Genomic DNA, 15,701 nt, shown 5'->3' on the forward strand with positions numbered 1-15,701 from the left:
TGGCTGGTGGCATTGTCATGCTGGAGGGTCATGTCAGGATGAGCCTGCAGGAAGGGTACCACATGAGGGAAGAGGATGTCTTTCCTGTAATGCACAGCGGGAGTCCTGTCTGGTCCAGCGACGGTGGGTTTGTGCCCATAGGTGACGTCGCCGGTGATGTCTGGTGAGGACCTGCCTTACAACAGGCCTACAAGCCCTCAGTCCAGCCTCTCTCAGCCTATTGCAGACAGTCTGAGCACTGATGGAGGGATTGTGCGTTCCTGGTGTAACTGGGCAGTTGTTGCCATCCTGTACCTGTACCTGTGATGTACCGATCCTGTGCAGGTGTTGTTACAGCCGTCTGTCCTGTCTCCCTGTAGCGCTGTCTTAGGCGTCTCACAGTACGGACATTGCAATTTATTGCCCTGGCCACATCTGCAGTCCTCATGCCTCCTTGCAGCATGCCCAAGGCACGTTCACACAGATGAGCAGGGGCCTTGGGCATCTTTCTGTTGGTGTTTTTCAGAGTCAGTAGAAAGGCCTCTTTAGTGTCGTACGTTTTCATACCTGTGACCTTAATTGCCTACCATCTGTAAGCTGTTAGTGTCTTAACGACCGTTCCACAGGTGCATGTTCATTAATTGTTTATGGTTCATTGAACAAGCATGGGAATTATCTTTGATAAGTTTATTATAGCAACCCTCGATTATTCATTTGTCTGGGTTCCTTGTGTTTCAACCTCACATATGACAAAGATATTACTAGCATGTGATGAGTATCATATGCCTCCCGCAATTTAATTATGTCTTAAACTTTGTATCTATGTTATATAATACAATTACAGAAATACAATCTCATCCTTGTTGACACAACGTCCCTTTTATTTAATGTCAGAACTGCGTACATTGCAAATAGTATATTGTGCATCACTTAGACGTTATTTACAAACACCAACAAAAGTGCTAATATCCGTTTTCTGTACCAGTTCCAAGTTACAGTAATGTTGACCAGCTCATATTAGAATAATAAATATAAACTACAGTAGTGTTCAATTGCTTGAGATAATGACAAATTGATAGTTTCTCAAGAGTAGTAACAATGGATGGATGGATTTGAAAAGATATGAATAAAAATTGAATTATCTTTCGGTATGAAATGACAAAGAGAACCTAGTGTGGCTAAATCCACAACCACAGTGGCTCGTCAGGACTGACAAGCATAGGATAAAACAAACAAAACGGAAGTGAGGCAGGTTCAATAGTTCCACAGTTGTTTTCCACAATACATTCCCTCGGCATATTAAAACAAAACCTATGAAACTGGTGAGGGACAGCATGGAGTGAGAACTATAAAGTAACAAGAAAAACATTGTACTTGGTGGTGTTTTCTGGTTCAGCTATTTTTCTTCCAAAGTGCATTCTTTATTGCAAAAAAAAAAAACATATCCTGGATAAACTAAATCAATTGACATGATACGCGGTCTTCTAGCAAATACATACAGTACCAGTGTTAAAACTATGTTATTACAGTTCAATATTGAGAAACATTTGAGAAGCCGCAAATGTCAAAGTAACATCAACATGTGAAACATACCCTGGGAACAATGGGTTCTAAGGGCCACCAACTTAACATTGACAACTTACACTGAAGTCAGTTGCAGTCGGCCTTGAAGCGTCACTGAAAACAGAAATATGGCGTCAGCAGCACATCAAACTAAAACATACTCCTCCCAGACATAAGATGCTTCCCTCCTTGCCATGATTGACACCTCTCTTCCGGCATCTCTCCATCTTGGTCCTCACACCCCTATTCCTCCACCCCGCCCTCTTGATCCCTCTTTCCTGGTCCTCACACCCTCTTCATTCATCCTCCCCTTCGTCCTTACACCCCCCCTTTATTCATTCTTTGTTGCATTTATCCATCTTAGTCCTGATCCCCCTCTTTCTTCACCCCTCTTGCTCCATCCCTACATTCTAAACACTGGGGGCCTGTATTTGAGAGGTGACTTTTCTTCATTACAGGTTACAGTAGCGTTTCACTATTTACAGTCTAAGGGAGGGGAGGGGCAAAGAGGTGCTGTGGATAATACAGCTTCTTCTTCTTGGGCAACTAGTTAAACATGATGGATTCTGGGTCCTGGTTCATCATCTGGGCCATGTGACGGAGGACATCCTTCTTAGTGATGATGCCCAACAGACGCCTAGAAGGGGGGGGGGGGCAAAACAAAATAGAAATCATTCCACCATCCAATAAACCTCGGAATGATTCAACAGAGTCTATAGTCTTCATAAATCTAACACCAAAGTAAAATGAGCCTACTTTTAGAATAGTGTGCCCGTTTTCCCAAAAGCATCTCAAGGCTAAGTTTATTGTTAGAACCTTCAAAAGGAGCATCCTTAAATCTCTGAGCTGTTTCCCAAAGCCACCGTTACTAAAGTTGCACTCGATTTAGTGCATTGTTACAGGGTAAGCATTAGAATTAGAAGACAATTTAATATTTGTTGCCATAGGTGATAATATCTCATGGGAGCTGATCTGTCGTCAGTGTTGTGGAATAATTCTAATGTTAAGGTAAGATTTGAAAGGGAGAACGCTGATCCGAAAGCAGCGCCGTCTTTCTTTCGATCCCATTATTATTGCGCTAATGCATCAACAACGTATTTAGCGAACGTTCTATCTGGGTGGTGTTTTGGGAAACGTATTCGTTACATTGTACGGGCCGTTGTAGGAAAGGTCCGTTGTTAAAACAGTCGTAAGCCTAAATTCCATCGCTATCGGGAAAACGGGGCCCTGGACTGTATGTCGCTCATGGGAAACTGCTCGATGACTGCAACATAATACATTCTAAACTCATCTGGTGGACGAAGACTATGTTTGATTGGTTCATTGACTGATGACAGACTCACCCGCTTCTGGTGACCAAACACTGTCGGAGGCCCAGCTTTCTGAAGATGTCCACCACGGTCTCCATGGGGGTGTGGTCCGTGACGGTGAAGGGGCTGAGGTTGAGGATGCGCCGCAGCTTCAGGGGCTGGGGGTCGCAGGCCTCGGCCACCTGGGGGTTGTCCTCCGTGAAGTAGACCACAGAGCTGCTCACCACCCCGTCCTGCTTCTGACGGGCAGTCTCTGAGGGAGAGAGAGAGAGAGAGAGAGAGAGAGAGAGAGAGAGAGAGGGTGAAATATCAGCTGTGGCTCCTCAGACAACAGATGATAATGAACCGACACATTAAATACAGTATTGCTCAACACATGCTGATGGCTTTATATGGGACTTACAGTAGCTATTGATCACAACTTACAATTCACGTTCTCCAAACATTTTTTTAAATATTTAGCCTGTCATTTCACGGTGAAAACAACCTAATATAATTTTTCGTTAAATGGAACCTTTATTAGTACCCTAGACATTGATGTTGTCGAGGGAGGCCAGAGAGAGGAGGTCATTTTGGAAGTGGGTTTCTCATTTGATTGTTGGATGGAGTGGGCCTTTGCTGAAAAGCTTCTTAAATACAAGCCCCTCATATCACGTATGCACAGCCTTGGATATGAGTGCATGTCGGTAGCACTGATATTTGGCAGCCTCGGCCACGTTGCATACTGTAGGCTTACAGTACATGGCCTTTAGATTGCAGGCCCGTTTAAGACTTGAGCAAAGCAATTAGCAAGGTACTGTTCTCTTACAGCTGTTACGGGCATCCTAGCTGTATGGAGAACGTGCTTTTTGTATCTTAAGTGTCTATGCATCCAATACCTTCGAAATGTTTGAATCTTTCTTGATCGTAATGTGATTTGTGGATTTGAATAAAGTATTTAAAATGTGTGTGTGTGCGCGTGAGAGCCAGGGTTAATGTCTTACTGATGGCCACAGTGAGTTCCCTGCGCTGGACGAAGCCGATGAGGCGCTCTGACTCTCGGGACACGACCACAGGGAAGCCGTTGTAGTCGGTGTCCTTGATGAGCGTCTCCACGTCCTCCACCGTGGTGCTGTCCTGGGTCAACACGGCCAGGGGGGGCTCACTGCGCCTGGGACGCATCACATCCGTGGCCAGGGTCCTGTGTACGGATCACATATTGGGAATTCTTAGGGTCCGTTTCTCAGACACAGATTAATCCAACTCCTGGAAGCAAAAGCATGGAGAATCTCCATTGAAATATATTTTTAGTTCAGGACTATGCTTAATTTGTGTCTGGTAAAACCAGCCCTTTGAGAAGGGTTGACTCTTGACTACTGCAGGGTTGAGACTTGGACTAGGGGAGGTGTGAGGCTCCTCCACTGAGGAGGAGGAATGACAAAGTTCCTAATATGTATCCCGTAATACCTGTGCGTGAACTCGTCCCTGACGTCCAGGTAGGGGTAGCCGTTGAGTTGGATGTGGGACTCGTAGATACCCTCCTTCCCAAAGGCGTCCGCTACCCACTTACTGGTGACGGCTGCGGCCATGAGGGGGACGATGTACTCCAGACCACCGGTCAGCTCAAACATAATGACCACCAGGGACACGGTCATCCGGGTCACACCTCCTATAAACAACAAAACAAAAGTTGATGACCTGAGTGTTTATTTTATAGAGGAATTCCTCTCTGTTTCAGTCTGTCTTCTTCCGTTTGGTGCCTAATGAACACAACCCTGATGATAACTCACCCAGACATGCGGCAGCGCCCACCATAGCGTAGAGGCCTGGGGTAACACAGTCGGCTCCGGGACGACACCAGTTCTTAAAGATGATCCAGTCGTGGTGATGGTAGGCCATCTGCTCCACAGCGATGCCTACGATTCGCCCAGCGATGGCCCCCACAGCCATACTGGGGATAAACAGCCCAGACGGGATCTGAAGACAACACAGAGGACATAAAACAACACGGTTGAGAGGTGATCTGAAGACAACACAGAAGACATAAAACAACACGGTTGAGAGGTGATCTGAAGACAACACAGAAGACATAAACCAACACGGTTGAGAGGTGATCTGAAGACAACACAGAAGACATAAAACAACACGGTTGAGAGGTGATCTAAAGACAACACAGAAGACATAAAACAACACGGTTGAGAGGTGATCTGAAGACAACACAGAAGACATAAACCAACACGGTTGAGAGGTGATCTAAAGACAACACAGAAGACATAAAACAACACGGTTGAGAGGTGATCTGAAGACAACACAGAAGACATAAAACAACACGGTTGAGAGGTGATCTGAACACAACAATCACCCAAGAGCACGGTGACCCTACTCACAATATCTGGGATCAAAACGTGGCAACACTTTATTTGAAGGGCACCTACATAAAAGGACCTAACATTTTCATATCTCATACATAATGCATTCATAAGCAGTTCGGTAACATTTCATAGCTGCTTACGTCAGCTATCATAACCCCCATCTAGCCATGCCGTACAGCATACTGACCTTCATGCCAAAGGTGAAGATCGTAATAACTATCTTAAAGATAAGAGCCAGGGCCAGCTGCCACAGAGCGCTGTAGACCCCGGGTCCAGCAGGGCGGTCTGGGATGTCGTCCACCGGACGGCTCATGTTGGGGTTATTAACGTAGTCACACAGCTGAGAGGACTCCAGCGCACCGCAGTCGTTGAATAGCTCGGAGATAAGCTCGCTGGTGCTGCGCCGCGTGTACGGGTTAGGGAACGCCAGGACCGCGGTGATACCCGTTATCACGATCACCTTAAGTCAATCAAATCAATCACGTTTATTGATGAAGCCCTTTTTACATCAGCAGTTCTCACAAGGTGCTTTACAGTAAACCGGCAAAGATCCCAAAAAGCAAGAAGCAGAAACTGGCATTACATTTGAGTCATTTAGCAGTTGCTCTTATCCAGAGCAACTTAGCTACAGCTGAAGTCGTAAGTTTACATACAACTTAGCCAAATACATTTAAACTCAGTTTCACAATTCCTGACATTTAATCCTAGTAAAAATTCCCTGTCTTAGGTCAGTTAGGATCACCACTTTATTTTAAGAATGTGAAATGTCAGAATAATAGTAGAGAGAATGATTTATTTCAGCTTTTATTTCTGTCATCACATTCCCAGTGGGTCTGAAGTTTACATACACTCAATTAGTATTTGGTTGCATTGACTTTAAATGGTTTAACTTGTGTCAAACATTTTGAGTAGCCTTCCACAAGCTTCCCACAATAAGCTGGGTGAATTTTGGCCCATTCCTCCTGACAGAGCTGGTGTAACTGAGTCAGGTTTGTAGGCCTCCTTGCTCACATTTACTTTTTCAGTTCTGCCCACACATTTTCTACGGGATTGAGGTCAGGGCTTTGTGATGGCGACTCCAATACCTTGACTTTGTTGTCCTTAAGCTATTTTGCCACAACTTTGGATGCTTGGGGTCATTGCCCATTTGGAAGACCCATTTGTGACCAAGCTTTAACTTCCTGACTGATGTCTTGAGATGTTGCTTCAATATATCCACATTATTTTCCCTCCTTATGTTGCCATCTATTTTGTAAAGTGCACCAGTCCCTCCTGCAGCAAAGCACCCCCACAACATGATGCTGCCACCCCCGTGCTTCACAGTTGGGATGGTGTTCTTCGGCTTGCAAGCATCCCCCTTTTTCCTCCAAACATAACAATGGTCATTATGTCCAAAAAGCTATATTTTTGTTTTATCAGACCAGAGGACATTTCTCCAAAAAGTACAATCTTTAACCCCACGTGCAGTTACAACCCGTAGTCTGGCTTTTTTATGGCGGTTTTGGAGCAGTGGCTTCTTCCTTGCTGAGCGGCCTTTCAGGTTATGTCGATATAGGACTCGTTTTACTGGAGATATAGATACTTTTGCACCCGTTTCCTCCAGCATCTTCACAGGGTTCTTTGCTGTTGTTCTGGGATTCATTTGCACTTTTCGCATCAAAGTACGTTCATCTCTAGGAGACAGAAGGCGTCTCCTTCCTGAGCAGAATGACGGCTGCGTGGTCCCATGGTGTTTAAACTTGCGTACTATTATTTGTACAGATGAATGTTGTACCTTAAGGCGTTTGGAAATTGCTCCTAAGGATGAACCAGACCTGTGGAGGTCTACAGTTTTTTTCCTGAGGTCTTGGCTGATTTCTTTTGATTTTCCCATGAAGTCAAGCAAAGAGGCACTGAGTTTGAAGGTAGGCCTTGAAATACATCCACAGGTGCACCTCCAATTGATTCAAATTATGTCAATTAGCCTATCAGAAGCTTCTAAAGCCATGATATACTTAAAGGCACAGTCAACTTTGTGTATGTAAACATCTGACCCACTGGAATTGTGATACAGTGAATTATAAGTGAAATAATCGGTCTATAATCAATTGTTGGAAAAATGACTTGTGTCATGCACAAAGTAGATGTCCTAACCGACTTGCCAAAACTATAGTTTGTTAACAAGAAATTTGTGGAGTGGTTGGAAAACAAGTTTTACTGACTTCAACCTAAGTTGTATGTAAACTTCCGACTTCAACTGTACAATTAGGGCATTCAACTAAGATAGTAGATTGTGATTTGGCCTATCTTCTAAATCAGTGCTAGTAACAAGTAACTCAATGGAAGAACCACCCTATGGGTCCTGGTCAAAAGTAGTGCCCTATATAGGCCAGGGAATAGGGTGGCCCAGTTAGTTACCTCTAGGACGGGGTACTTCCCCAGCAGAGTGGTCTTCCTCCTCCTACACCAGGCGATGTTCCCCCGGATGAAGAGGGTTCCCCAGAGGCCCCCGAACACCCCCAGCAGGATGAAGGGGACCAGCTCAGCCATGTACCAGGGGGTGTGGTACTCCACGTAGAACAGGACCAGACGGCTGTTCCCGAACGGGTTGATGGCGCGCAGGGTGAAGGCCGCCACCAACGCAGCGAAGAAGGAGCGCCACAGAGTCTTCAGTGGGAAGTAGTAACTCACCTGAAGAGGACAGAGATTACATACCGACGGCAGTTCAACTGAAACACTTTAGCGTTTCAAAGGCAATGGATCAAAAAGAGTAACAGTGACATATCTGGAAGTGGGATGACATTTGATTGAATGGACACAGCAGGTGATGTATAACGGACTTAAGTATACAACACCTCCTCCAGGCTGAAGAGAACTCCTCCAATCGGAGCTCCAAAAGCCACTGACACCCCAGCAGCAGCAGCAGCCGATAACACCTGCACAAATGACAAGCCGCGTTGCATTCAGACTACAACTAAATACTTTAAAATTGTTCCAATTTCCCCAAATTGTATTATTTCCGCAAAAATGGGAGTGTAATGGGCTATTACTGTACCTCTCTGCGCTTGCCCTCGTTCTTGCTGTACTTAGAGAACAGGGAGCAGAAGAGGTTACCACAGCAGCAGGCCACGTGGACCAGGGGCCCCTCCTTCCCCAGGCTGAGCCCGGAGGACACAGCCAGGACCAGGGTTACCGTCTTGATCAACAGGGTCCACTTCCCCAGGTACCCCCGGATGATGAACCCACTCAGGATGGTTTTGATCTACACAAGACGACACACAGCGTCCCCTCACTGTGATAACCTTTGCAACTGTGCAGTTATCGAAAATGAATGCACACTCTTTTCAGCCAATGAAAACGAAGTATTTCAAATACTATAGGCGCGGTTATTTTCTATTTGTGAACGCTACCATTTCAAAAAAACTCACCTCAGGAATACCTGACCCACAGGCGTAGGGGGCAAAGACTCTTACTAGAGACACAGCCAGGAAAGAGAATAACAGCGCCCACAACACATACAGGAAGTAATTCAACACATACGCCCCGGCACCCTGGAGAAACAAGAACAGGTGAGATATATGGGTTTAAGGACCTGGTACACAATCATCCCACCCGCTACCACAACAAACACCAAGATAAACCTCAGAAACTGAGAGTGGTTACATTTCCCCAAGCCACACCCCTTTATCTAGCCACGTGACGGCTGCCGTTCTTCGGGGTAAAACGCAAAGTCAGTACTGTGGCTTTAAAATCAAGAGGAGGTCTGGTTAACGGTTATTGATCTGCTGACCTCAGAGTGACCGGTCATCAGCTCGGCCCACTTCTGCCACTGCGGACACTTGTCTCTGTCGTCGAAGGTGGTCTCGTTGGAGGTCCAGCAGCACTGCTCATGGCTGTAGTAGAATGCAGACAGACACACCCCTTCTTTCAGGTCGGTCATCCAGTCCACAGCCAGGTCGATCACTCCAGCCAGCGTACCTACACGGGAGGACATACAGCACGAGATCACAGATCACACTAAGCAAGGGAACAGACAAGCCTATCAAAAGGATTCAAACCAGACGTGGTATTTCACAACTCTGGCTGTGTGACTTTTGATTGTTTGTTAAGAGAGCCACGTGTCATGTCATATGTGTGCAGTATGAATCCCGGCACCCAGAAGCAAATCTCATGTGCGCCGTACTACAAGAGACTAGAGCGGTACCAAAGAGGTCAGACTTTTTGCAGGATGTCTCTTCGGTTCCTACCTGTGAGCATTCCTATGAGCAGCATCACCACCCATCCTGACCAGGCATCCAGAAGACTCTTAATCAGCTCCCAGTAAGACTCCTTACTCTTGGTGGTGATCTAGAACAACCATCAAATCAACCATCAATCAACCATCAGTGGCAGATTCAACGGATCATCAGGTTAAGATAATCAGGTGGACATCAAGAGTTTTTCTATGGTGATGACGATTCTGAAGAAGAGGAAGAAGAATTATATCCTCTGGGGAGGAAGAAGAAGAAAATGCTTAGAGTGTAGAGCTGGGTGTGGGGGTGTGTGCTCCCCTCACCTTCCTATGGCGGTCTGTGTCGCGTGACTTCTCCCGGAGCCAGTCAATGGTGTGGAAGTCTTCGTAGGTGCTGACGTCAGGGAAGGGCTCGTCCAGGAAGTCCATCAGATTCCCAGTACCATTCATCTCCTCTGAGGGAGTGGCCCCAGTACTGCTGGCCCCTGGACAGAGAGACAAAATAAGATTTGGTTTTATTTGTCTAATGAAGGCCTTCACACATGCCTGTTTTTTATTGTCTAATGAAGACCTTCACACATGTCCAACAGAGATAAACTTCTGCTTTATCACAACCCCTCTAAAAGACACAGACAGACAAGAGGTTGAAGAGACCTCGAACCCAGCCAAGGCAGGTCTCTGATTCTCAACACGGTATGAAGCACTATGCAGCCAATAATGCCCATGAGATGTATAAAATTGTAATTCTTTGGATTCGGATCACCAGACAGACCTTATGATACTGTGTCCAAGTTTTAGCTTCAGTTTGGACATTTGTCCAGGGCAGACAGTGGGCCCTATTTGTATGTTCTTATTAGCATTTTATTGCACATAACTACATTAGCAGCTTACTTGGATAAATGGTCGCTATAATTCTGTGATGTTTTTTTCCCCTCTGGGGGATGCAGAAGCAGTGAAAACAGTAACGCTACTGAGCAGTCAAGAATACAAGAGTAGGCTAGCTACTTGAGGGCCATGCATGAATACTGAATTACAAATCATTGATCAGTGACAGCGACATATGCCTTCATGTAGCTATTAGATATAGCTAGCTATAGCAAGTAGATATGGATGTAATGAGACCAATAATGTTAACGTTAATTCTAGTTAAGATTTGGCCAGATATGCGTCAACCTTTATTAATTATGACATTATTAGACATGCTATGAAATGCATGCTTACCGTCTCCGTCCATTGTTCACACAACCCGACTCCTCAAAATAAAGACATCTAATATCTCTTAGCTATATAATCATCAATATTGAATGCATTTTGATACTGTGTTAGGTTATCGCCGGCCAAACCTATTTGGAAAAGAGAGAAGAGGACGTCATAGATTTCTGCTTCCCACAATGCATTTGCTCAACCTGTCAATGCATGAAGGTGGAATTGTGAGTAGTGAAATAGTGACACCGTGTGGCTGAAAAAAAAAACATTTTTCTTTTAATCCGTTCATTCATGTCAGTGCGTAGGCTACTGTTCACTCAGAGAGACCACCAGACCGCCTCTATAAAGAGGGTCATTTGTGTACTATTGTGTGTTGAAAATGTTTGTTCTTCTCTCCTTGACATGGCCTGCATATTCAGCCTCCTACTTGGGTCACAAGCTCTGTATGTCAGAGATCTGATACAAGGAAAAAGGAACGTATCACCAGATATTGTTCCACATCAAATAAATGCACCACTTTGAGTACCTCTGTATAGTAAAACAATCACTTGATTTCTTTAAAATAGCACTTCATAAACAGGCTATTGAATGTATTTGATCAATTCAGCCTCCTAAATCTATAGATGACATGTCAATGCCCAAGTAGCAGCATAGCTTGTTTTGTCTTTTGAGTTGGCATAGCAACCAAAGAATCTGATGTCTTCTCCCATTTCCATCAGCCTTATTTTAAAAAGGTACACACAGTCAGTTTTATTCTTACTTAATCTCATCTCCCTGGCAACACTCCATGGGGCCCCACAGTTTCTAAAGAGACAAAGCTAGGTAGTGAGAAGAAATAGCCTTTTCACCATGTGTGTGTGTGTTCAGTGGCGTCATGCCCATAAAGGGCACATTAACTGTCTCCAACGTCGTTTAAGAGAATTTATCAGTAAGTCCAACCGGCCTCACAAGCGCAGACCACGTGTAACCCACGCCAGCCCAGAACCTTCACATCCAGCTTCTTCACCTGCGGGATCGTCTGAGACCAGCCACCCGGACAGCTGATGAAACTGATGAGTATTTCTGTCTGTAATAAAGCCCTTTTTGTGAGGGAAAACTCATTCTGATTGGCTCAGCCTGGCCCCCCAGTGGGTTGGCCTATGCCCTCCCAAGGCTACGCCCCTGCCCAGTCATGTGAAATCCATAGATTAGGGCCTAATGAATTCATTTGAATTGACTAATTTCCTTATATGAACAGTAACATTGTTTGTTTTGTTTGTTGCATGTTACGTTTACATTTTTGTTCAGTATAACTTGATCAAGCTATGTAGCCTATTGATTCCTTCTTGATGTATAAATCAAAACACAAAAATCTTTTGCTGTTTCTCTGTAATATAATATTTTTTTTACATAGAATTAGGCATTATGATTATGGCTCTAGATTGCAGAGAAAGGTTCTTTCAGGTGTTTGAAAAATGCTAAATTGTTCCAGATGAGAATCATTATGCCTCCCTCCATTATGCCCCCACTATCCCCCAATCCTCACAACACCCCTATGTGTGTGTGTGTGTGTGTGTGTGTGTGTACGTTTTGTGAAATAAATCAGTATTTGTATAACATCCTGTCTGCATTTTAAAAGCCTCCTGCGTTAGGCTACAACCTCACTGTGTGTGTGGAAATCACCATAGATCTGAATGATGCCGTAGTTCAATGCGTCTGACTCTCACTCAGTCACTCTCTCCTGACCACTGAGTATAGCAGCGGCTGAAGCGAGCCTCCAAGGGGAGGGCAACATGTCATCAAGTCGCTGCTTTCCTCCTCTCAACTGCAGATGATGCATGCATGTGAGTGAGCTACTGATCATTTGAAGAAGTTACTCCCTCCCAGACCATGCTGGTAGTAGTAAACCCTAATTGGGCGTAGGGTCTTTTGAACAAATTGAGCCTCGATCGGAACCTACTGGCTGTGGCTTCCTCTCGCTTCAACTGGCTGCAGTTCAGAAGGACAGGAGCAGAGAGAAGCAGTCAGGAGTCCTGGCTGCAGTTGACTGTGGCACAGAGAGACAGGCAGAGCAGGCAGCTCGGGAGCCAGAGAGTGGCCACTCAGAGTGGGCAGCACTATGGATCCGGGGGTGTGCGCTATGGAACTCCTCGGGGTCTTCTTCTCTATTGGTGCCTGGATCTGCTCGCTTGCCACCACCATCATGTCCACCTGGCTGACCCTGTCCACCGACCTGCTGCCCGCGGAGAGCTACGAGCTGGGCCTGTGGGAGACATGTGTGGTGCAGGACCTTGGAATTCTGGAGTGCAGACCCTATGACAGCCTCCTCGGCCTGCCTCCGGACATCAAACTAGCCCGGATCCTCATGTGTGTAACAGTGGCCACGGGCCTCCTGGGTCTCCTGCTAGCCATTCCTGGAATCTACTGGATCAACAGCTGCAACCAGGGGTCTGAGGGTTTGAGGGTGAAGAGATTGATGAAGATGCTGGGGGGGATATTGTGCTTGGTCGCAGGGATACTGGGTCTCATACCTGTGTCTTACATCGCTCACCTGACGGTCATGCGGTTCTTTGATGAGGCCGTGCCGGCCATTGTGCCGCGCTGGGAGTTTGGGGATGCCCTGTTCTGTGGCTGGACGGCGGGGTTTCTACACCTGGTGGCTGGCTCTCTGCTGGTCACCTCCTGCGTGTGCCTTCAAGAGGAGCCCTGCACCTTACAGATGCCTATACCGCTACAGAGAAGACATACACACGTACACAGTACCAATACCCCACATAGGAAGAGGTCCATGGAATATGTTTGATGAGCTATTGAGAAGTGAGAACAGTATTCTCAGTAGCCTCTGCCCTTTCTCTATCGATGGTGAATAAAACAATGCTTATCTAAAGCTTTTTCATGCTTATTTACATTAGCTATAGTTATTGAGTACTCTTGCTGGGACAAATCTTTCTTCATATTCTAAGACAGAACTGGCACACAATGGTGGTACTTATTTCAATCACTCAAAAAGGGTTTGGTGCATGTCATGTTTGCAAAAATATCACCTACATTTATCAAACAGAAATTCTTGATGGAACCAAAGAGACTAAAGCTTTTAAAGCTGCCAGTTCTTCCTTGGTACTGTGTAAGAGATAGTGTGCAATGGTGCCAGAGAATTTGATGACAAGCAGTATTTTGTCTGTGAAATGGCTGTAAACTATTCTGGCCAAGGTTGATTATTCTGTATGTCAATGTCAATGATTGTCTTGGATATCATATCTTATCACAACACAAATTATTTTTTACAGCATCTGTCATCATTATTGTCCAATAACTACATGAAGCCTGATTGAATGAAGCTGATTTCTCACTAGCAAGGCCATGAAGCCAGATTGAATGAAGCTGATTTCTCACTAGCAAGGCCATTAAAAATTGTATCCCTTCTTATAGCCTACACAGTTACTCAATCAACAATGCATTACAGGAATAATGAATCATACAAATTGTAAATAGAACAAAGAGAAAAGGTATAACATTATATTGTAGAAGGCAAGTAAGAATTAATGTGAGGAATGTACTAAGTATTTGGAAATGTGTGTTTTAAATTGTGAAATATAAGGACCTGATTGCAACAACTTGACAAGACAATGACTTCATGGATATTTGAGGATCTGATTGTATTTGTTTCATTTCTGCTGAAATTTCCACTATACATTCTCTCTAGTTAGAGGCCAATATTACTGATTTACCACATACATTATATCAGATATATATATATCTATATACATTATCTTGTATATTCCTCTGTAGTGGTTCTGACTCTGAATTGATCAGACATAGTGCCACAGGGCTACATATCCTATATCAGTTATATCCATAGTGTGGAGAAATCTGTACATAAAAAAAAGTTGATATTATCAAATAAAGAAAAAAAACCTGACAAAAACCTGACCATGATTCATTCCTAAGCTCACAAACCACTTGCTTGTGTTACATAAGCGTAAACTGTTGCTAGGCAACGATGAGGAAGTGAGTTTAAGTAAGGTGAGGTGACAGACCAAGTCCAGTGGAAACGGAGCTGAAGTCTAATTCCCGCTGATTTCGGTCTTGGCTCCTGGGCTAAGCTGGAGTTAATGAACATCAGAATAATGATGTGTAATGTGAGGAATGTCAGATTTCCTGGACATCGCCCATTACACACAAGCTTGCTCAGGCAGGTCAAGTTCTTATACTTCATTTTTTAATATAATTTCTCCTTTATTTATTTAGCCAGGTGAGTCCCATTGAGAAATTAATCTCTTTCTCAAGGGTTCCCTACATGGCCAAGCGGAAACAACAGCCGTAAAATACTTCCTGTCTATTTCAATGCTATAATTTCATCTCCAAATGAGACCATGTTCCCTATGCAGTGCATTACTTTTGACCAGGACCCATAGGGAGCTGGTTAAAAGTACTGCACTATTTAGGGAATAGGGCACCATTTGGGACACAAACTTGCTTCTGAGTGTGCTCTGCTACAGTTCCTTTCAGGTCTTCACATTACGAGAACCCGCCTGGATTTTGAAATGCTCGATTTGCTCCCCACCGCCTCCTGTGTCCATGTTGTCATCTGAAAGATCCCATTGTTGTCCCCTCACAATGGAAGTCATTATAGCTTCCTATGTTAATCGCTTGATCTATCATAGGCAGTGGTTGGTCCTGCATCAGAGAAAGACATGAAGCCAACCACTATATGTTAAACTGCTGTATTGTCACGTCACTTTGAAACACCATGAAAGGGAACATTCGAAACCATTCTATCCTACCTCAATCTCACAGAAAACCACAACAGCTCTGTTGTACAGTGCTGATAAAGTTATGCTCCTTTCTTAGCAGATTGTGAAATGCCTTGTGGGATATGTCTATCGCTTGGTGGTTAATGATTAGGGTCAGGGTGGTTAGGGTTATCACTATTGACGATTAGGGTTTGGGTTACGGGTTAAGGACAGGTTAGGTTGAGGATTTGGGTCTGGATCAATGAAGTTCAATGAGTTGCATCGATCTATTCCTTCACTATCAACTTTACTGTAACAACTTTAGTATTGTTAGACTCATTTACAAAAATAATTGAACTGGATGTACAGT

General features: G+C 44.6%; 2 protein-coding genes across 2 annotated transcripts; one reads left to right on the plus strand and one right to left on the minus strand.

Annotated features, from left to right (window-relative positions):
* Positions 1-836: 836 nt before the first annotated feature.
* Positions 837-10,814, minus strand: LOC115129691 (H(+)/Cl(-) exchange transporter 4). The gene is made up of 14 exons (XM_029660317.2): positions 10,635-10,814; positions 9,738-9,898; positions 9,430-9,529; positions 8,973-9,160; positions 8,611-8,733; positions 8,238-8,444; positions 8,038-8,118; positions 7,601-7,873; positions 5,391-5,663; positions 4,622-4,808; positions 4,299-4,500; positions 3,836-4,032; positions 2,886-3,105; positions 837-2,179 (listed from the first exon to the last, which is right to left on the minus strand). The coding sequence occupies exons 1-14, from the start codon at positions 10,645-10,647 to the stop codon at positions 2,089-2,091; spliced, it is 2,316 nt and encodes a 771-aa protein (XP_029516177.1). The 5' UTR covers positions 10,648-10,814; the 3' UTR covers positions 837-2,088.
* A 1,587-nt stretch (positions 10,815-12,401) lies between these two features.
* Positions 12,402-14,507, plus strand: LOC115129692 (putative claudin-24). The gene has a single exon (XM_029660318.2). The coding sequence runs from the start codon at positions 12,718-12,720 to the stop codon at positions 13,399-13,401; it is 684 nt and encodes a 227-aa protein (XP_029516178.1). The 5' UTR covers positions 12,402-12,717; the 3' UTR covers positions 13,402-14,507.
* Positions 14,508-15,701: the final 1,194 nt, after the last annotated feature.

Source organism: Oncorhynchus nerka, linkage group LG5 (assembly GCF_034236695.1).
Source record: "Oncorhynchus nerka isolate Pitt River linkage group LG5, Oner_Uvic_2.0, whole genome shotgun sequence".
In the NCBI taxonomy this organism is placed as follows: Eukaryota; Metazoa; Chordata; class Actinopteri; order Salmoniformes; family Salmonidae; genus Oncorhynchus; species Oncorhynchus nerka.

Coding starts and splice junctions, on each gene's coding strand:
- LOC115129691 (XM_029660317.2), bottom strand. Junction 8,445..8,610: donor GTGGGTCAGGTATTCCTGAG/GTGAGTTTTTTT, acceptor CGTCTTGTGTAG/ATCAAAACCATCCTGAGTGG. Junction 8,119..8,237: donor ACGAGGGCAAGCGCAGAGAG/GTACAGTAATAG, acceptor TCATTTGTGCAG/GTGTTATCGGCTGCTGCTGC.
- LOC115129692 (XM_029660318.2), top strand. CDS start 12,718: ATGGATCCGGGGGTGTGCGCTATGGAACTCCTCGGGGTCTTCTTCTCT.